General features: G+C 36.4%; 1 protein-coding gene and 1 pseudogene across 12 annotated transcripts in view; one reads left to right on the top strand and one right to left on the bottom strand.

Moving 5' to 3' along the window:
* The window catches only part of PSPC1 (paraspeckle component 1), a 108,222-nt gene that overhangs the window by 37,518 nt on the left and 46,767 nt on the right, over window positions 1–23,937 (bottom strand). For 10 of the 12 annotated variants that reach the window (XR_007473177.1, XR_007473181.1, XR_007473178.1 and 7 more), the window contains exons 7-8: window positions 18,677–18,734; window positions 15,098–15,267 (exon numbers count right to left, since the gene is read on the bottom strand). Coding sequence is in view for 2 of the 12 variants with exons in the window: in XM_004281803.3 (XP_004281851.1) it covers window positions 12,759–12,944; window positions 15,098–15,267; window positions 18,677–18,734 (414 nt within the window). In the remaining 10 variants the exon portion in view is untranslated. Of the gene's footprint in view, window positions 1–12,463; window positions 12,945–15,097; window positions 15,268–18,676; window positions 18,735–23,937 lie in introns of those variants that run through there. The other 2 variants (XM_004281803.3, XM_049701259.1) reach the window with 2 other exon arrangements.
* LOC105748635 (single-stranded DNA-binding protein, mitochondrial-like) lies at window positions 21,438–22,800 on the top strand (annotated as a pseudogene).

Here is a 23,937-nt window from a genome sequence, read left to right as displayed (position 1 = left end):
CTGCAACGGGAGAGGCCACAACAGTGAGAGGCCCGCGTACCGCAAAAGAAGGAAAAAAAAAAAGTCTGTCTAACTCGGCCTGGTTACACTTATTTGACTCCAATAGAAGTCAGACAATATATATACAACTGTAACATGCTGATTATTAACCAAAATGGCACCATAATGTAAACTAGAAAAACTTTTCAGACCTTTCCAAATATTGCATTATACATTTATCTCCCAACTTTTCAGCAGCTATGAGGTCAAGGAGAGAAAAAAATCTCAAAACAGAAAACTGCTTCTTGCAGGTCCCCAGACGATGGAAACCCCACGCTTCCTAACTTGCACACATTAATTTGTATTCACTGTAAAATACCTAGTGAGGAGACTTACAAGAATATACTATGTTTAGCAAACAAATGGCAAAACCAAAATGCAGGAACTAAGTACTATCTATGATATAATTAAGAAAAGGGTTAACCTATGTTCTAGAAACATTTTAAAGGCAACCCAGAAAAGCAAACAATGCCTATTTCATAAGTAATTTTTAAAATCCTTCCAATCCACCCAACTGAACAGTAATAAATGTTAAGCAAAAGACCACAATAATGGAAGCAAACAAGTAAAAACAGGATGGGGTGGAAGGGAGCCGGGAGCCTTAAGGACCCCTCAGAGTACGGAAAAATTACACACACTTGAATAGAAATTAACAACACCAAAGACCGAAAAAGAGAAAAGTTTCTTCAAACTATGTATTACATGCTTTTTTGCCTTCGGTTCACACTCAATCAGAAAAAACCTGACTCTCCTGGAGAGAACACTTTATAAACTGCTTCCATTTCTCCCCAATGCCTGGGGGTCCGGTCCTCCAGTGTGCAGCTCAGCCAATACACAAAACATGCCCTGAGAGCTCTTAGGTTGAAAGATGTAAGAGCCCCTCGAGCACTGTTTCAGTTGTGAGACGCTTGTCCTTCATACCACCAACCCCACCTCCCCTCCCCTCTACCCAACCCAAATCACTCCCTTTACTTTTGCTCTCCTTCTTTCTCCTCATACTTTCTTCTCAGACATGTTTCTGTGGAGACACATGTAAGGGTACATACGTACGCTCCCAAATTCTACTAAACACTGGGCCTCCCTCACATTCTCTGCTGGCTCTTCTTGCTCTGAGTCTCCACTATGATGACAGCTGTCTAAGAACTTGCATTTCTCCCCCTGGTTTCTCTCACCACCCACTTGACTTCAAGCACACAGTATGCAGGGACCAATTCCACTTTCTTCATTATTTATGCACAGGCTGAGACAAAAATTGCTCAATAACCGTCTACTGAATGAATAAGCAATCTGGGATTCTTGTCCACACACATTAGCTGGTACTGAAAACTCAAATTTATGCCATTACTCCCTATTTTCCTCCTGGATTTTTCCTCAGACCAGCTCAAGACATGCAAGTGGCAACTGTGCTGAGATGCTGGGAACACTGATAAAAGACGAATAAAATGCACGCAGAACACAGACGACTGCCATATACTGAGAAAGCGACAGGAACGAGGAGGGGTGGCATCCAGCTCTGTGGGATTGGAAATGCTCTTCCTTAAGGGACCTTGGGAGACAGAGGAGACAACTCAGTGCTCATTGAGCAACAGACAGAAGGTCAGTGGGGTTGGAAACACAGAGAGCACATCCAGTAAAGCCCTGTGGCCTATGAGACCAGCTGGGATTTAATTCAGACGGGAAACAGCAGAGGGACTTTTCAGAAGGAAGCACAAGATACTACGTGCAGAATAAGTCCAAGAGCGACAGTAAAAGCAGGACCAGATAAGAGGGTCTTGTAGTCACCTTCAGTGATAGATGACAGGGCCTTGAGAGGTCACTGTTTACCAGGTACAGAAGCTTTATACAGTTTTTAAAACCCCGACAAACCACTGTAGTAACTCAAAACCAAAATATTACAAAACCCAGCGGACATACGTTCCCTCTCCTTAGAGCAGCTACACCCACCCCCAGTCCTGAACACTTACCTTCCGTGTCTCAGCGAAGGGCATCACCACCAGCCCAGCACCCAAACCAGACGCTACAAGGCTACCCTGCATCTCCCTCTCCCACCAAATCACTACAGTCGCCCTCAGTATTTGCAGGGCACTGGTTCCAGGACCCCCTCAGATACCAAAACCCAAGGATGTCCAAGTCTCTTCTATAAAACGGCACAGGATCTGAATATAAACTGTGCGCACCCTCCTATGCATTAGGTGTCTTCGGATCACTTGCGGTACCAAACGCAATGGAAATGTTATATAAACAGCTGCCTGTGGCAAATTCAGGGCTGCTTTTCGGAACTTTCTGGAATTCCCCTCCTCCCCTCCAAATTTTCAATCGACTGCTAGTTGAACCCGTGGATACAGAACCCAGGGACACAAGGGCGACTGTGGTCTGTTAAACATGCTCTACATGTGACATGGTTCTGTCTGGAACCTGAACAACCCTCACAGATACCAAAGATCCTTCCCAGCAGCGTGTGCAGCTGGGGGCGGGGGCTGGGGAGTGCACCGGTGGTCTGTGTGGTCTACCGGCTCTATTTACGACCCAGCCACTCCTGCGCTCAGAACTGTCGCGACTCCCACTCCCTCACCTTCTCAGTGAAGTCCGGACTCCACAGCTTGGAGCCACCTTCACTTCCCGGCTCTTACCTGCTCACTGACGCCCCAGCCTCGTCCTCACCACCCACAGCCCTCCCTCCCGCTCCCGCCTAAAAACCTACAATGGGCAAGTACTTACTCACCTTCAAGACTCGCTCAAAAGTGATCATCTTAGTGAAATCTTCCCAGCGTGAGTGGATATTCGCTTCTGGGTTTTCAGAGCATTTCCCAGTTGCTTCATTACTACCACCTGGTCTAAAGGTTTGATTACAGCTCTACATATATCCATAAACTCCAAATTCCAAGAGGGCAGGTGCCATGTTTTGTTCATTTTTGTATTCCAGTTAGTAAATACAGAGTCTGTCCTACAGCTGGTGTCATTCACTCATTCACTAAACAAGCATTTAATAAGGACTTGCTAGGAAATGAGGATAAATCACTAAATGATGGATAAGGTCCCTACTTTCTCAGAGCTGACATCCTGGATTAAATTAAGTAAATAAATGAAGAAGAAAATTTCACACAAAGTTTTAGGAGAAATCCTGTATGACAATAAAGCTTCTTCAGGACTTGTAATATTAAATATTTTATGAAGAGAGTATCATAGAAAATAAAAGAAAAGCTACAAAATGCAGGGAGTAAAATGCAGACAATGTGTACAACTACTTCTTGAGAACTGGGAGCTCTGCCCCGTCGGCCACTCCCATACAAAACACCAGCTAATCACCCCACAGGAAAGCAATCTCACCGACACCTCATGGTGAGCATATACTTTAGCAAACCCTAAAGTTCAACCTCAAGTTATTCATTTTAAAAGATAAAATAAACAGATTCAGGGGCTTCCCTGGTGGCACAGTGGTTGAGAGTCCACCTGCCGATGCAGGGGACACGGGTTCGTGCCCCAGTCCGGGAGGATCCCACATGCCGCGGAGCAGCTAGGCCCGTGAGCCATGGCCGCTGAGCCTGCGCGTCCGGAGCCTGTGCTCCGCAACGGAAGAGGCCACGGCAGTGAGAGGCCCGCGTAACGCAAAAAAAAAAAAAAAAAAAAAAAAAAAAAAAAACAGATTCGTAATTACAGACCATGTAACAAGATTAGGGGATTAAAATCATGTAAGGAAAAGAATAAAATCTGGCAGTTACTATCCTATCCTAGACCAGCATTTCCCAGAAGAAAAATAATGTAAACAAAAGAAAATTTAAATTTCTTAGAAGCTACATTGAAGGGGGGAAAAAAGCAACAGATGAAATTAGCTTAATAGTATACTTTATTTAACCAAATATACCCAAAATATTATCATTTTAACAAGTAGCCATATGAAAAATTGAGATATTTTACATTCTTTTCTTCATACTAAGTCTTCGCAATTCTGTGTATATTTTACACATCTAATTCAAATGGTAAATTTTCTTCAATACTTATGTGTATTTAGATTTCATTAAAGATGCAAAAGTAAATTCACATACCCAAGTTGTTCCGAACATGCTTAACACTGTATTGATAACGGAATTTAAGGTAATTATAATACAATTAAAACCCAGCCCCAGCCTCACCCATCCCGTGGCGAAGGCCCAACAGCGGCCTGTGGCCGCCACAGGAGTGGGGCTCCTGCAGTCAACTGACTGCACCACCCAGCCCATGACAACTCCGTCCCATCAACACGGACTACATCAAAGAGGATGCTGTCCCTTACCTCCTGAGATAGTCATTTTCCAGTCTCCTTATCTAAAACAGCCGTCATTTTCTCTACCCAGATGACCAGGTGATAAGTTACCTCAATTATCTGTCACTTGGTTTCTCCAGGTCTAGAATGCAAGTGCCAGGGAGCTGAGGGCTGGTGTGCTTCGTGCACAGCTGCATCTGCAGTGCCCAGACCACAAGATACCACTGCCAACATGGCAACTGCTAAAACCAGTACTGTTTCACATGTTGCTAAATTATTTAATGTGTATTATACTTATATGACCTGTAGAAAAAGAATGACTAGGAACTGGTTGTGACAGGCACTCTTCTTCCGTATTGTTCAAGTAACTGCAAGATAATTCAAATTATCAGATCTGTATTTTTAACCCAGAGAATTCATCCAGTCATTGGTCTAAAAGATCGTAATGTGAATACCTTAGCTTACCTTACCTCTAACACTAGAGGCACAAATACTAGGATATGGATTAAATGTACTATTCTTCAAACATAAGCACATCACACTGCAAGGCAGAAATTAAGAATGTGAATATGTATTTTCTATACTGTACTTCCCACCCCCCAAATCTGGAGCAAGAACTTCTGATCACCCTCTTCCAAATATTTTACAAGATTTAATGGCTCCAGACAAAGGTCCATTAAGCATAATACACAGCTAAGAAGCAAAAAAAAACCAAGGTCTTTTAAATTTTCCTAATAAATCATCATGCATAAGTCGAAGTAGCAGCAACAGATCATAACCCTTTTACGACTCCCTAGAAGAACAGTGGTGGGATGCTGAATACGGGAGGGTGGAGGCAGCAAGAAGGACAGGGAAATCACAATCTGAGTCAGAAAAATTCACTATGTATAGACTGGAAACAGAAATGCAAGACAGTTTCCTTCTTCAAAATTTATCATTTTTCTGCATTCATGTGCCCAAAGATAGTTAGGCACCGACTTCTGCAGAGATATAATTCACTGGAGTGTCCGAGTACTGCCACAGGACTTCAAATCATATTTTGGTTGAAGAAAACTAGTAATCGACAGTTAAACAAGAAAAACAAATGCATCTAGAAATCTATCCACATAAATTTGCTTTAGAGGATGGATGAAACAAAGCTTTACTCTCATTATCCTGCATGAATTCCTGCTGGAAAATAGGCTAATGAGTCACCTTGGGGTAGAAGCTGAGCCTCCTAAGTCCTGGACTCCCAAGGAGCAAGGAATCTGAATCCTTAATAAAAACGAGGGCAGGGTCTGTGGATTCGAGAGGACTTCCTTGATCACAGATAACATGCCTTCCCAGAGCCACACCCATTTCTGTCTCACAAAAACAGAAAAATGCTTGGTCAAAGTGGATTTCCTGGTGTTAGGGTTAGTCTGTGGGAAGCGGGACAGAGAGGCGCCCAGGAGACAGCTGGGTTACAATAAGAAACAAGTCTCCACACTTGTTTTCTATGCACTGATACTCTTAGCTAACACACACCACAATGTTTTAGAAACTATCTTCCAAGATATTTAGAAGGCTGCAAACCAGGCGATTATTTCTTTGCACTACCACAGTCACAATTTTTTTTGAAGAAACTACTTACTGTCAATATATTAACTATGTGCTCTCATTATGGACCAATTTCGTTGTTTCAACGTACTACGTGATTTTGAATAGACTTTCAAACACATATATACGTTAGCATAAATCCTTGTAAAGTCTCACAAGGCAGGTTATAGCTCTTTACAGCTTAAAATTACTTAACAATTCCCATTTATTGAACTCCTCAGTGGGCATTACTTTCTAAAGTGAGTAACGAAAATCGAAGCTGCAAAGCAAAGGAAATTACATTTAATAAATATACTCATGGTCTTAGAAAATGTATTTATCAAATCTTTATCCTCAATCTAGAAAAGCAAAAGACGAGCTCACACAAAGGCCATCATTTTAATCCATCAAAATAGTGTCATATTTACCAGGATGGTAAGCCAAGATCAGGAGTTTTCTAGCACCTTCATCTGGCACACGCATGTTCCAATACACTAACACAAAAACAAATTATTACACCGTTTCATTCTCATACTGGTAAGGAGAGTTGAAAATCAGTTAAGTGAAAAACTTTACAAAATTTTCAAAATGTATTTATATTTCTCTGTATTCCCTCTTCACTTGAATTAACTAGATTTGTGAACACAACAATAAAATCCCAGTTCAAAAAGAGCATTATATAATAAACACACATTATGTCTAAGACTCAGCACTCAATAGCCATGACATAGCCTGGTCAAGAATAATGGACTTTTTGCAGTTCTTGCCAGTTGGCAGTAGCTGGGAGAGCTTGAGAGTGTTTTGGTTTGTCTCAACAATTGGCCAGGGGTCCTACAGAATACACAACGTACCAGGACAATCATGTATGTCACCACTAACGAAAATCAACCAACCAAAAATGTTACTGTGCCTCTTTAGAGTAACACTTTAAAAGCAGAGGTTCTCAAAGTGAGGTCCCCAGACCCAACGTATCAGTATCACCTGGGAACTTGTTAGAAATGCCCATTATTTAGCCCCACCTGAGATGGGCTGAATCAGAAACTCTTGAGGTGCAGCCCAGAAATCTGTGTTTTAATGAGCCCTCCAGGTGATTCTAATGCACACTTATGTGGGAGAACCATCAATTTAGAGGGACATCCACGGCTCCTGTATTTTAATTTAAAGCAGGGATTTTTTTCCCCACTGTTGTATCTCGGCCATGGAAAGGGTCCAGAATGCACTAGGCCCTCTCAGTACAAAATCAGTACAACAAATAAATGAGTACAGTGAGATTCTCAATGACATGGCTCCCCATAAATTCTTTATGACTGAGAAAGTACCATTTTGTAGACAATTACTCCAACTATTACGCTCAGTTTGCTAAACTGTTGGCTCCATAGTTATTCTGTTTAAGATATTCTAACCACATCCATGAAGATGTAAATGTTCTAACCAACTCAAAGAGTGAACATTATAGAATAAACAGCCACTGAGCAAGTTACTACTGCCCCCAACAGTAAAAAGATCAGAAATTATTAAAAGAGAATCACAATGTCAAGTTGTTTGCTTTTCTTAATATATAAAAACCCAATGCCACACTTGTATCACATTTGATATGAATTTACATTATATAATAATTTAAATATACCCTGAGGAGAAATTAACTAAAATTATTCTGGCAAAATGTACAATAAAATAAGATGGTTTCTCTATTTTCATGTATTACATAATATGGATAATTTGCAGAAAATAAATTTTTTAAACAAACACACAAAAATAAAAATGTATGTAACTTGGGCCAAACATGGCAAAGATAAACATATGCAAAATCTCATTCACAGAAGTCTGGTTGGCTGACATTCTGCATAAAAGAAGTCAGAACTCCAGGAAGAAAGTGTCTTAGAGATCCAGTCACAAAAATATGACATGAAACTTTACGGATTTCTGCGGCTACTCATTTAAGTTTTTTATACTACCTCATATATATAAATTTTCTACCTTAAACTGAGATGTATAACACATAATAAAAATGAATTTGATTTTGAAATGACAATTTCAGAGTTGGAAACAAATTCCAGGTATAAACATCAATTCCAAAACCTTCAATACCACCACCACACTTACATGGACCATCATTTAAGACATACAAGATCCACTTACATTATTACTGAAGGAATCAATGAAGAGCTCTTGTATTTAATGAGTAACTGAAAACTATACTTTTTAAAAAATAAGGAATATTGAAAAGAAAAAATCATGTATTCAAACTAAATACACATCTTAATTCTACCTAATCCTAATAATTCGAGTCTTAATTTTTAGACAGAAGTACCTTGCATGAAATTTGGGTGATTATACTCTATGAAACAGAATTGACATTTTACTTACAAGCAGAATACCATTTCTTTTGAAATTCATTACTTTAACTCAGAATGACAAATTTATACAGTAATTCTAACTGAAGATTTTTAAATAAACATAGTCAATAAAATAGAGTATCTGTTGCAGAGGGAGGAGTTGGTAACTATAACAAGTGATTTGAGCCAAATACAATATACTTGAAAAAGAATTTTTTTAAATGTGTATTATATTACTCTAAGAAATGCAGTATCCTTCATCAAAAAAATAAAAGCTTCTCTTACTGAAATATCATTTAAAAAAAAGTACACACTGCTAATTCCACCAGGTAAATAAAAATATAATCTAATAAGAAGTTTCAACCAAAAGGAATACTTAAAGATATTTATAATCTAAACATGGTTTTATACAAAAAGATAAAAAGTCAAATAATATTCCCAAGGGAACATAGCACTCTGGACCTTTAAATATTCAGTCATGTAAGATTCAAACTTCAACCAGTAATAATGTTATTCAGTAATCAAGGAAACAAAAGAAACTTTCAAAACATTTTTCCTACATTCAGAAGATAGTGCTATTGATTAAAAAAAGAACTAATACAATATATAATGCATAAATCCTGATTTTAAAGATCAGCAAACTATTTTAAAAAGTTATGATCAGGGGGCTTCCCTGGTGGCGCAGCGGTTGAGAGTCCGCCTGCCGATGCAGGGGACACGGGTTTGTGCCCCGGTCCGGGAGGATCCCACATGCCGCGGAGCGGCTGGGCCCGTGAGCCATGGCCGCTGAGCCTGCGAGTCCGGAGCCTGTGCTCCGCAACGGGAGAGGCCACAGCAGTGAGAGGCCCGCGTACCGCAAAAAAAAAAAAAAAAAAAAAGTTACAATCAGATACTATTAAAAATAGTGAAATTCTTCACCGTTTTCCCAGAGTGACATTCCATAAGTTACTTAACCACGTCCAACGGGGAAACTGCGCATACTTCATTTTACACAGCTGGGAAACCATACTTTACTCACATTACAACTGCTTCCCATTTTTAAAAATTTAGTAGTGAAGGGCGCTGGAAAGGAAATAACACTTTTGGAAAATATGAAACTACTGTCAATTCATTTAATCCTGATTTATTTATGATGAGATAACCCACGCTGGGCTACACCACTTAAGAGATGGCCTGGCTGCTTACTTGAAGTAGCACTCCTGCCCCAACTCCACGAGCCCCTGTCTAGGAGTATCTAACCAACTAGGAAGTAAAGACAGGAAAACATTTACAACTGTGGAATCTACGAGTCAGGTATGTGGGTGTTCACTCCCTTATTCTTGAAAACAAGTCTGACTTTAAAATCACTGCTACCCTCTCAAATTTCAGGAATATATTTTAACATGTTATTAGATATTGTAACAGAACTCTTATCAAAAAAAAAAAACCCACCACATTTAAATATCGCACTACCCCCCAGGAAATTTCCTCTGTTTTTCCAAGTAAAGTGTCCCTTTCATTTCTGACTAGTGCCATTTGACACCAATATCAAATTTTTTAAAGGTTAAACATACATTTGATCACATTCTTTCACAAAACATTTCCCTTCAATCACATATTTATGTTCTTTCTCTCATCCAGAATCTAAGTTGTAATTATAAACCCAACCCCAAATTATTAATAAGTGACTATTAACCATTCATCGTGACATTTAGCAATTACTATATAGAGTTTACATATAACACCAAGTTTCTGAAATATTCAACAAGTACATTTCTGAATAAAATGTGATGGTATGATTTCAATTAGTATTTGGGAAACAAGATCCAATTCAGTTACTGTCATTGCTGATAATCTCTATTTCTATTAAACGGCAATTCCAAGTAAAACAGATATTTTTCTCCATTATTGATATTGTAGGATTAAAAACAAATATTTAATCTCTTCCAATGAACTCTCAGCACTGATTTTAAGCAGAAAAATCCAAAACCTCAATGAAGAATAACAAATTAAGCTTTATGAAATACAAGTGAACCAATAGTTCTTTAAAAACTGGATCTGTCAAGAAGAAAATGAATACATTTATTCTCAAAATAAACAAAAATGGGGAAATTAACAAAATACATTGCTAAAATAAAACAACTGGAAAATGGGTATTCCTTTATTTGTGCATGTTAATAATAGCATATGAAACCTAAATCCTGCAGACTTTAAATTCAGTGTTTCAAATCATTACACAAAAAGAAACATAATATTGTGATGTTATATTACTAAAACTGTTTCATATTATCTTTTTATGCAAAGAATTATGGGAGCATATATGACAAATTCACAGTTATTTAGAAAAGCTAGTACTATATTTTTATATTTACTGGTTTTAAGCAAATGACATTCAAATGTCTTCCTTGGTATACTCTTTCACAAGAAAAAACAATGACTGAGCGAGCCACAGAGTTGTTTAACTGGACAAAAACACTAAAAACTGAATAACTAGCAATTCACAGATGCTCCACTTGACTGTCACTCAGAAGCTGACTGTTCCCAGGGTAAACTTGGTAAGAACTGGAACAAGGGCTTTCTCGATGCAGGGACAAAGCTGTGCAGAGCTCTGTTCTTGGAGCCAGAGTGAGCCGGACACTAGAAAGTTCAGGAGATTAGGGCATCTCTTTGTGCAATGCTTTCAAATGTTCTTGAATGAATCGTATAGAATTTCACAGCCTTGGCCAAAGATAGCTTGGAATTAACATCAAGGATAAAGTTTCTCCCAATCTTACTTCAGCTTTGAAGCAAAATACAATGCTAAACATTACCTAAGAATTATATGAATAAAAATAACAGATGATGGGAAAGGTATATTTAGGTGCAAGAGACATCACTTAAAAATCATAACTGATGTTAAAACTCCCCGCACTGCAATTAATGTCACAAATCAGAACAAATCCCACTCCCTGCCAACTCACACTCACGGAAACGTGATGAGAAGAGTCTCTGATTATTACTTTACAATCTCCATTACCATGTTTTCAAAGATTTGCCAAAAACAAAAGAATACTGCAAATTTTAGAAAACAATTCCATCCATACTGTTGTGTCTAAAAAATAGAACATAAAATAGTACATAAGAAAAGTATGATACAAAAGCATGCATCTCAATCATGCTTTACACTCAACTGCTTTTACGCAAGAATTTAAATAAGTAACCAAACTTCTTTCTTTCCAAAGTATGCCTTCCAGCAAAAACAGAAACCATGCAAAGATGAGGTAATATTTACATACTGTTCACTTTAAAAAAGCACATTATTCTTCAGAAAAATGCTAAAAGCATGATATACTAACACACTGAAATGTTATGTGAGAAATAACTATGCTATGACCAATGCCTGATGCCTCAGATTTGTGGTTTACATTAAATACATGATTCCTCAAATGTAATTCTAAATTAAACATGTCTAACATACAGAATTTTAAACATAACGAGGACTCTGTTTTGGAATAAAAATCCCAATATGATAAGATGTTTCTCCATACTATTGGAAATCAATCTTCAAAACACATATTTGACAGTAGAGAGATCTGATTCCAATAACACTAGCCATACTCAAGTTAATTCTGTTTTTTAAAATCACCACTTGAACTGTATTCCTGGGAGACAAGCACACCTAGCCTGTCAGACAAGTTTTGCTGGAGAGACTCCTGAGCGACAGAAGAACATTCACAACCCTACAGAGTCAGGCCACCTTGAACACTTCTAGAAACCAACATGCTCAAGAAATGCCCAATTTCTTCTAAGTCACACAGCAAATCCTCACCTAACATCCAACCTAACAGTATTGTTTGATTTTAAAGAAAATTTAAAGGGTAAGATCTAGATATTGACACCAAATAAATAGCACATAAGATTAAAAATAAGACATTATTTTATAAGCAAAAGAGATTTGCCTTCAAACAGGTTTTTTTTTTCCAAGATTCAAAAGATTTATTTGGAAAAATCAGCACAGGACAAAGATATCCTTAATATTCCTCCTCAGAATATTTGAATATTCAGAATCTATATGAAATGTAGACAGCAACTCTGAGTTCACAGGACATCAACGGTGCATACAGATGTAATCCCCATACCCGCCCTCCCCAATGTACTACTCTGTCTGCCCCTTAGTGACATCAGTTTTCACTAAGCTTCTACCTTCAGGGCAACTTGCACAAACTAAAAAACAGAAAATCATTTGCATTTTTAAATGGCTGGGATTAGTTAAAGCAACCAAAGTATTACTGTTACAGCAAAGTTTAGTAAAACTATAAGAGAATACCACTAATAACATTTTAAAATTATCCAAGATGATTTCTTTATTGAGATTAACTACATAGAATTCACAGTACTATGGCATACTTATATTTAGCTAAAGTCACAAACACATTTGAACATTCACAATGATGAGTATCATCATTACCATTCTAATCTACAAAGCTTATGAATAAAGAAAAATACAAAAACCTCAAGTTTTACAAAAAAAAAATTTTAACGTCTACATACAATAACAATAAAACCACTTCTAGGTAACAGGTAAAAGTGTATTGTTTTCCTCTAAGTAGTCAGGAATGAAAGAATGTTTAATACCTACGACGCTTATTAGGGCCTTCAAAGTTGCCCCCTTGGCTTCCTCTACCAAAACCACCAGGACCACCACTACCAGGACCTACACCACTCATCGGTGCTTGGGGGGTCTCAGAGCCTGTTCTACTACCCATAGGTGAGCCCATCTGAGACGGTGGTCCTTGTGGAAATCTATCATTGTGCTATATAATACCACATAATACATGTGAAGTCCATTTGGAACACACCAAATGTAAGTGACAAGAAAAATTGGCAAAATCCCAAGTGGTGGTGTCATGAAGTTCAGCAGAAAGTCCAGCAGAATCAGGATCACACATAGAAGGAAGAAAGGAGCAATTTAATTAGTTACTATGTTTAAAAAATAAAAGAAGCATCTGAATGAAGAGTTACATTTTGCTAATGCTATGCCCCAATTTCATGAAAAAAGAACTGATTTTATGAAGTGAATGCCATCTTAAACCTAATTAGTTATTATTATACTGTTCTGATCTCTCTTTTTTTAATTATTATTTTTTTTGGCAGCACCGCACAGCTTGCGGGATCTTAGTTCCCCAACCAGGGATTGAACCCAGGCCCTCAGCAGTGAAAGGGCCGAGTTCTAACCACTGGACAGCCAGGGAATTCCCTCTCTCTTTTTCATTAAAGTTTATACTGCATGTAACAGCGCCGTGTAATAAAAATACTGTTTTTTTAAAATCAGAGAGACAAAACTAGGGAGCAGCATCACATTGTTTGAAAAAGTAAACATAAAAATTTCAATAGCAGTGCTTTTAACATAGAAAGCATGAGTATAAACACAGTTATAATTTCAGTATGAAAACTTATGAGGTGTTTTTCTGGAAAGACTATCACTGGGAAAATAGATTTAGTTTTTAAAAGCTGACAATTAGCGTGTACTACTAATAGCAGAATTAAAACACTTGAATTATGTATTTTGTAAAACTTCACAGTAATAACCACATATATTAATCTCAAAGGTTGAACAGAACTCCCTACATGCAGCAGTAAAATATCACTGTGAAAAAGACTAACGGGGATATTTAAATAAACTTTACCATTTCTGCGGGAGGTATGGAAAAGCAGGCCAGTTACTTTTACTTTTAACTCTCTGCTGATGATTATATGCTACACAAAATTTAACCAAAGTATTTACAAATTTTTACTAGCTCTCAGACATTTTACTACAAAATAAGCCTCCAATGGAGGAAACAGGAACACTAATTAGTATGCAACATCTGACCTGATCACAGTCGGTATTACGGCACTGCCTCATTATCTCCCTATGTTAACACTCATTTAAAAAACCTGTTAGCATGTCCAATTTGTCCAAATTCTTAAAGGACTGTATTTAAAGTAAATAAAATTTAAAATAATAGAACACCGCATCCATCAGTTCTAAGACGCACATTCACTGCTCACGTCTCTGAGATCAGGAGGGTTTAGAGCTGATGGCAGGTCTGCGTTTAACAGCAGCACCTTTTCTTTCTCAGCAGCAAAGGCGCCTTCAGTTCCAAAATTGAACTGCCTTTTCCAAATATACGATCAACTAATTTCCCTTTTCTAAATGTTACTTAGGACAACCATTAAAAAGAACCAAATGAGAAAACGTCTTAGGAATATAACGTCTCAAAAAGTGACAGACTTTAAGGGAAATGAAAAACAGTAGCAGTCTTGCCACTGATTCTCAAATATGAATTACAACTGAAAAACGTTTTTATAATATTTAACCCACACAAAGATATCTTCACACTCTGAAACCAAGAAATGAAATTGTCTACTTTAAATTTAGTATCAAATTTAATTAAAATTAGTAAGTCTATAGTAAGAATACAATGTAAGTTTAAAATATATTTTAAAATTTTAATGTAAATTTTTTACAGTTAAATTCTCTGAAATTACTCATAAATGATTTTTTTACGAAAAATGACAGAAAACTGTGTTTTCACACATATTGAGGTTTTGTACCCCACCAAAGGTAAGGAGTTCACACAGGAATAAGAACACGATCACAAAATACTTGACCATTACACTGAATGCTGGTAAAAGGTGTATACAAATTAAATTAAAATCACTGTAAAATCACTAGAATTAACATACATACCTGCTATATACTTAAGTACAAAAGCATGCCATGGATCATAATCCTAACTCTTGGGAAACTAAAAAACTGCCTCTCATAATCACCATCTAACTTCACAAAATTACCTTTTCTTCACTGGATACTGATCTTTACTGACAAAACAAATGATGCCAAATTATGTTAAGTGTGAAGTTACCTTTGGGGCAGAAGTATATATTATTGAATATAATCACAATAATGTTTATGATACATTACCACTGCTCCATTATCTGGCATCATTGGAGTTCCCATATTTGCAGCTCCTTCTGGCCCCATGGCAGGACCAGGACCCATTGGTGGGCCAGGTATAGTTCCTCTGTTGTTCATATTCATACCCATCATTGGAGGAGGACCTTGGTTACCAGCAGGTGCTGGGCTAAACGCATCTACGTAAAACAATCTATACTTAGAGCTGTCCTATCTTAGTTGATAAACATTTAAAATTTAACAATACTTAGGCAATCTATATAACAAGACTATTATCAAAATTATTTTACTTCCTTGAGAATGGGAAACTCAATTATCTACTCTGATAGAGCATTATATTTGCTAAACAAATGTACATAAAACAAATGAGAAAACTGTCAATTATTTTTAGCACATTTGAGACTATAAAAGCTTGAAAGTTTTCTTTAAAAAATCAGTATTATTTGCTGTAGTCTGCTTTTTAACCAAATACTCCCTTACGAGTGGTGACAACTTTCTACCAGTTTAAATTAATGGCAAAGGATTAGCACTTAGGAAACCACTTAATTTTCTTACAGTCATGACTAAAAATACTAGCATGTAAAATTATATTAAATTATGAAGGGAGAAACCATGTCCTCATACATACGTACACAGACACACACACACACACAAAGTTCACTGTAAATAAATTCTTGGCTTTTATATAATTACTGAACATCTCCCAAAATTATAAGAGGTACTCTTTTTTAACTTTATATAGAACTATGCAATAGAAACAAACAAAAAAACTGAAATGATTCATCATGACAAAACTTATTTCTAAAAGCAACCGCAACCAAATACAGATAAAATATTAATACAGCTGTTTGAATTTTTTCAACATGCTGAAATTCTGGAGATGAGAACAATTGGATACTTCAAATTTTTTCATCAAAAGACATCCATCCACCTGCTTCATGTTAACTGCAATAATGTTTAAGCTGTAATACATTTATAATGGCCTCAAATACAACATTTTTGGGTATCCTCTTTGAACTTAAAAATTTTTTAAACTATTCATACTTGTTTATCATTAAAAATTCATGACAAAGACTGATTCTGAGTTTTCTTCTAGTATTTCATTATCTAGTTAATTGCATGACATTCAGAACTCAATTTCGCAACAACACATCATAATAGGAGTGGCAGTTTTCATTCAAACTCACAACTCTACACAGCACCCAATGCAGCTCAACCGGCACAGGACTGGGTCCAGGGAGCTGAGAGGAAGAAATCTGACTCCCTGCCAGCCCCTAGCAACAGACCCCTGCTCCTTCTGAGCCCAATCCCCAGGACCCCAGCCACTTCCTAGGGAAGGAAGTAGTTCCTTAATGCCCCAAAGTTCTTGTTAGTTAATCTACACTTTAACTACACAAGAATACTTCTACTCCCTTAAGATAGCTATAAAGAAAAATTTTTACTAGTCTTCCACAACATCTCCCATAAGTGAAATGAGGAAGGGTAGAGACAGTATCCAGGAGGAATGTTACCTCAACTTTCCCCAAAAAGAACAGATCAAGGATTAGTGGTTTTTCTTCTCTTTTAATAGAACATAATTATCACACCTAACTTATGAGATACGAATATAACTATACAAGTATGGGTATAATAAAATAAATGAAAAATATTTAAAACTATCATTAGTTGAGGTAGACTTAGTAACTATGTCTTCTACCAGATGGCTGTAATTAGACTAAATTTAAAGATCTAAGGAATGTTAGAATTATCTGGTCCCCTGAAAAGCAGTTATATAAACTATGTTCCACTTCGTACACACTGGTAACAGACCAGAAAATCTGTCATGTTTAATCCATGCAACTTGACAGGATATGACAATTTACCAACTTAACAGTGACATTCAACTGCAAGATAAGGACTTGTAGCTCCATGGATCCATAACTATCATGAGGATAAAATCTCACTTCGAATAAAATGTAAAGAGGAGAAAATTAAATGGCGTGGATGTTAGGGGAGCTAATTAAGTGCTCAAATGTAAACATGGTTCTCTGGTGAATAAAATGCCATTAAAATTTTTAATTCTCTTAAATTCCTCACTAAATAAGGAATCTAAAAGTACATTCTCCCATTTCTTCTAATAAAGTTGCTAATCAAGTAAGAAAGTCAGAATGTTTTCATGGTCTCTGAAACATCACAAATGTTTCAAGTTTGGTTCTGATGTTAATGACACACTTAAAATCCTTAAATCCAACTGGATTATATTATACACCAGCCCACAACTTACTTTGAAAAAGACATAAATACTGAACTACCTGTACATTACTAGACCCTCAACTGTGCTTTCTAATTTAGAACTTCTCATGTACTCTTGGTGCACTAACTTTTTTCATGTATCCATTGTACTAACTTCACAATTAAACTCTTTTGGTTAAGGGTTATGTCTCGTGCTTCCTTTGCATATCAGAGATGCTCAATAACTACTTTTTGGTAGATAAGAAAAGTGACGAAGTAAACAGCAATTGTGTTAAATGATTTAGATTATCTAACTGGCAATGGCAACGGAACTGGCATGGGGGAGGGGTGCTTGGTCATGGAAAATGCTCGATCCACATATTAGAGGCTTTAAGATGTCTTACTCTACATACTACATGTACATTCCAAGTACAATCTGGATTTCCTCAGTGGGAGTGCATGTGATGCACACTGGAATGTTAAGGTAATGTAATCTTTACAACAATATGTACATTTGACTTCATATAAAGATTCTAACCTCAGCTTCTGTGGGACAATGTGAAATTAATATATAAAATTTTATTATTTACCTAATTTTCAAACGTATGACAGTTCAAACTTAATAAGACATATGAAAACATCCCATACTTATTTTTCCCTTAGCCTATTTACTTGACATTGCTGCCCTAACAACCTGGTTATACAAGCAATCAATATTAAAGATGCTAATATAGGCACTTTCTTAAAAACTTCACATCAACTCTAAACATACACATTAGTCTAAATATGCAAGACACATCTCATTTACTTGACAAGTCATAGATGTCTCCGAACAGTGCAGTTCTGTGCACAATACTGTGGGTTAGGGCAAAATAAGTTAAACATTCAGTAAAAGGAATAAAAATAGCCTCAAAGTTACACAAAAAATTATCTTAAAATAGAAATAAAATACTCTCAAAAAGTTTATATACACTACAACTCAGAAACTATCAAAATTCCAAGATAAAAAAGCCAATTTCAAGGCAAGAAATCTGATTTTTTAAAATGCAACAACATAGCTTTATTACACCATGTGATGACTCAACAAGTTTCAGGTCATTTACCAAAACCTGTTTACAGGTTTCTTTTTGTTATATCTATTAAAACATAATACCTCTTTTAGCCTAAGAATAAACAAAATAAAAATGTTCTTCCTAGGCATGTATTTTTAATATACTGGTATTTTTTTCTCATTAAATAAATGTAGGAAATTTCACCACTTACAAACGCTGGTTGCAAATTTTTGTTTGTTACTGATATGTAGATAACACAAATAGCATGTACACGTCCCTGAAAAATGACAAGTAAGTGACAGAAGGGTTTGCTTCAAATCCCTACCTCCCATGTTTATTGCTCCACGGGGACCCATATCACCCATTCTCATTTCCTGTTCTCTCTGTAAGTAAACATAGTTGTCACAGTCAACCTATCGATCTTAGGACTTTACATTTCCCATCTAAAATCAAAAAGAAAAGAATAAATTGCGACATCATGTTCCATTAAAATATTTTTAAATTTCCAACATCATTTACTTAATAAGAACACTGAAAAGAAACTTCAGTCTCCCAGGCTTAATTAATATACTGCAAGAGCTTAGAGCACCCAATTTATATTGCTATATTATCAATGAGTCATACAAAAAACCTACTACAGGATATTTGTAATGTTATTATCCCTAGAGATCATACACACATGCCTAGATTCTAAGAGAAGAAAAATCTAACAATAATGACCACCAGGACCAACTATTTTTCCCTCCCAGGTCTCTAAAGTCTTAAAATAGAAATGACCGTTACCACTTTCGTATTCAAATGTATTCAAACACACAACACAAGCAGCTGTGGGGTACTAAACCAAAAATAATGTTATAGACAATTTTCATTTTTGAAATATTATAATTCACCTTTGCATTTTTATTCAAGTACTCAAGTATTATTTCACCCAGGACCTACAGATATACCATGAAAGCCTCCACTACACACAAACAATTACTGAAAGCTCAACATAATTTTGCTTCCTTTATTTGAACAAGAATTTTTCTTGGAAACCAAAATAAAAGTGTTATTACACAGTTGGAAAGTTCTGAAACAAAATGCTCTTGAGGTTACCTGTGACATAAAAAGCCATACAAATGTACAAAACGTTTTAAGTTTCAGTATAGAAACTACTTCCTAGAAACCCATTTACCAACAATAGTTATATAGAATTAACTTCAATGAAATCTCTAGGTGAAATTACCCAACATATCATAATTGAAATTTACACTACTATTTAATGATCTTGTGCAATACCAGACAAGTGTGTTAAATGTAGCAATCATAAAAAACATTGAGGCAAAAGTAGCAATGTCTAAATCTAAAGAAAGCATCATTTTTCTACTTTTAAAAGCAGTCTTATTAATAAAATGGGTTGGTTTTAAAATATAGTGAAAAACACCTATAAAGCTAGAAATAAAGGAAATAAAAGCCTATGATAGATAAATGCCACTAAGCAGCAAATCAACTGCCCATCTAACCTAACAGAGATGCCTCAAAAGTTAACCTTTAATGAAGCTATGATATGAGAAAAATACCACTCACATAATAGCTTCATGAAGAAACATTTCTCATTGCCTAGGAAACGTAAACACCAAAGCTTTCCCAAAGCTAACTTTTAACTTTCCAAAAAATAAATTTTTCATCATAAAACATTTGACTATTAATGGATACTATTACTGACCAGCAAAAAAGCTATTTTATAAAACTGACTACTGATGAACTCATATAATTTTGCAATTATAGGGAAAATACTATTCTCTAATCACACTTAGCACTATTATCAATAAATTAAACCAAGTTGTCATTTCCTCATCAGCAAAGCCTACTGACGAAGTGTGGACTGTTTGCGCATACCCAAAATCTTCCAGGTACTATTTATAAGAGATACTCTTCAAGAAGAGCTGCTTGCACTCCAGCACCAGAGAGTAAAATACATGGATTTTATGGCCCCAACATTTTTAGGGACAAAGGTGTAACATATTTTTTGACTTGTCTTAACTATGAAAGACTAGAAAGGCAATATCTAATCACTAACAGAGGGTAATTATTAGTCTCACTCTTTGAGACTTCAATTTTCAAATCCCCCTTAAATACCCCAACACCCTAGCTTCCTAGTCATATTTTAAGGTTATTCTTTCTATAAACCCGCTACTACATACTTCTAGTAAAATGCAAGAGGCAGAAGTAATATTTAAGGGTAGTGTTATCAACAGAAATTAAGACAGTACTTCTCATTATAAGTTGATATATCAAATATCAATAAGGAGAATCACTTGAGTAAGCGCACTTTAACTATGTACCCACCCCAATAGCAATACATAAACAAGGCCCTCACTTCTCCTAAGAATTCTTCTAATATATTTTAAATTAGAACTGATACATGTGTGATATTTTTATAATACAAATTTTAATGATGCTTTATTACTTTACCAAAAATTATTGTGCTTTAACAGGCAACAACTTATACGTAAAAATCTCAAAAGACTGCAGTGCAATATAAAATGATAAAAGCTATGATGAACACTCCATTTTAATTAATTCAATAAATCCTCATAGCAACCCTTATGAAGGTCTACTGTTATCCTATTTTAGAGATCATAAAACTGAGTCATAGACCTGCTCAATAACTTACTCAGGGTCATACATGTAGCAAGTGGTTGAGCTGACCTATAAACTTCTGCCAAAATAGAGTTCACAGAATTTTCTTCTTCACAGGGCACCTTCATTCTTCAAGAATTCCAAGACTAACAAAAGGCAAGATTTCTAATGTATTCTTACCATGTTTATAAGAGACTGTGCCTTTTGATTAAAAGAATTCTGCACTGTAAAGCAATTATACTCCAATAAAGATGTTAAAAAACAAAAACAAACAACCAAAAAAACCCATGTCTACTAGTTAGACACATTTTGCTTCTCTTGTTCAAGTTCATTTCCCAGGAAGCTGAAACCTCTCTCACATTTCACTGCCTTTAAATTGAATAATAAAATGTTAATTTGTATTTTATGGAAAAACAAAGAAAAAGAATTCTGCATATGTATTCTTGAAAGCTGGTCAGTGAAATATGCCTAAATTTACCCAAAAAGAAAGTAAAGTACTACTGATTCCAAAGCCGCATATCAAAGCAGCATTCCATCAACAAAAAGGTTGTTCTCAAGGTGTGGTTCCTGGATTGAAGAGAGTCCCCAAGACACATTCAAGACGTGCACAAACTCAAAACTAGTTTATTAGAACACAGTTCTAACACTGGTCTAATTGGGCTTTTCACTGAGACACTCGCAGGGATGGTGCAAGAGCAATGATGGGCAAAAATCCTGGTGTTTCAGCACAAACCAAGGCACTGGCATTCAATTTTTACCAGTAATCATTGTACTCTAGACATTACAATACAACTACATTTAAATGATTTCAATTATGGCTGTCCCAGCCGAGCATCCAGAAAAGACTGAAGATTAGATTGTAAGAAAATAAAACAGGACTTCCCTGCTGGCGCAGTGGTTAAGAATCCCCCTGCCCATGCAGGGGACACGGGTTCGAGTCCTGGTCCGGGAAGATCCCACATGCCATGGAACAACTAAGCCAGTGCACCACAACTACTGAGTCTGCGCTCAAGAGCCCACGAGCTGCAACTACTGAGTCCACGTGCTGCAACTACTGAAGCCCATGCGCCTAGAGCCCACAACGAGAAGCCACCGCAATGAGAAGCCCGTGCACCCCAACAAAGAGTAGCCCCTGCTCGCCGCAACTAGAGAAAGCCCGTGTGCAGCAACGAAGACCCAACACAGCCAAAAAATAATTTTTTAAACAAATAAATAAATAATTTTAAAAAAGAAAACAGAAGCCATGTTTCAAAGAGCTGGATTTTATTTTATTTTTTTTTCTTTCTGGCTGAGCCACAGCATGCAGGATCTTAGTTTTCTGACCAGGGATCGAACCCAGGTGCCCCTGCAGTACAAGCGCACGGTCTTAACCACTAGACCACCAGGGAAGTCCTCAAAGAACTGCAGTACAGGTAGTTCATCAGTTTCTAAGACATGGGTCTGAAACAGCTACCAGTTTGGTTCTGAAAAGATCTCTGACTCGTGTTCAGTTACTTCATCGAGTAGGTCAGGACCCTGTCATGAGACAGGTGGAAAGAATAACCCTGTCACAATATTTTCTCTGGCAGCAAATGAGATGTGGCCGATCGGGGAAAATGAAGCACACCAAATGGGTGAGGTCAGTCAAAAACACGGCACAGACTTTCAGTATTCTGACCAGGCCTCAGAGATGTGGCATATCAGTATGTGAAAAAGGGGTCTCGAATTTATGTGGACGGGAAGGTAGACTATGGTGAATATATGGATAAAAATAATGTGAGATGACAAGCAACAACAATTACAGCTGATAACATATTTCCGAGTGACCAGACAAAAGAGAAGGCATAGAATGGACAATTCTTCTTTGGCCATTGTTTGGTACAGTCTCATTTCCAAATCATGATTGTCTTTATAGTTTATAAGGACAAGAATTAAAATACTCTTTTATATAAAAAAATAATAATTTCAACTATGAATACCTGGATGAAGCAGTAAAAATGATTAATTTTATTAAATCTCTAACTTTAGGTACATGTCTTATTATTATTCTATGCAACAAAACATATACATTAAGCATTTCTGCTGCATTCTGAAATATGGTGGTTATTTCAAAAAAAACCCATTCTTATGATTGGGCTGAAAGCTGAATAAGACACATTTTCTTGGAGCAAGATTTTTACTTGAGACAGCATTTGACAGACAAACCGAATAGTGACCTGTGTACCTGGCAGTGATTTCTGATGAGTGGCTGATATTAAGAAATGTGATTTGTTTCTAACTTTGTATAACAAAATACATTAACATTTTTATGATTTGTGTAACTCAACTAGTCAATATTTTTCAGCTCAGTACATGACATTACAAACTCATGCATAGGGAGAAGATCCACTCAAAGGTAGACCAATGGATTCTAATGCAAAAGAGTACTTTTAAGAAAATACTGCTTGTCAAGTTTCACTGCAGCATCAAACAACAATATTCACAATTAGCTGAAAAGGTTAAAATATATATACCTCTCTCCACTTACTTATCCATGTGAAACCAGATTCTCTTCGTATTTTTTAACCAAAAGAGCATTTTGCAATAGGTGGAATAATGCAAAAGCAAATATGGGAAGCCAGTCATTTTCTTATAAAGCCAAACACTGTAAAACAGTAAAATAACACTCTTCCCACTACACAAAGTTGAGCATTAAAGAAATTTCAAAAAAAATGTAAAAATAAGGCCACTCTTCCCACTATAACATATATTCTTTTAAATCTCTCTTTTAATTTCTTACATGGTAAACAATGATATAACCTAAACATAAAGCTCTTTGGGGTCTTCAATAATTTTTAAGAGCTTTAAAAAAGGATTTGAAACCAAAAAGTTTGATAACCACTGATTTTAAATTCCAGTCAATATTTACTCGTGAAAATGTAAAGTGGCAGAAATTTTGCACTAATGTAAATTAACTAAACCAGTATACCCCAATGTGCAGAACCT

Source organism: Orcinus orca, chromosome 18 (genome assembly GCF_937001465.1).
Source record: "Orcinus orca chromosome 18, mOrcOrc1.1, whole genome shotgun sequence".
NCBI lineage: Eukaryota > Metazoa > Chordata > Mammalia > Artiodactyla > Delphinidae > Orcinus > Orcinus orca.
This window is presented reverse-complemented; position numbering and strand designations above follow the sequence as displayed.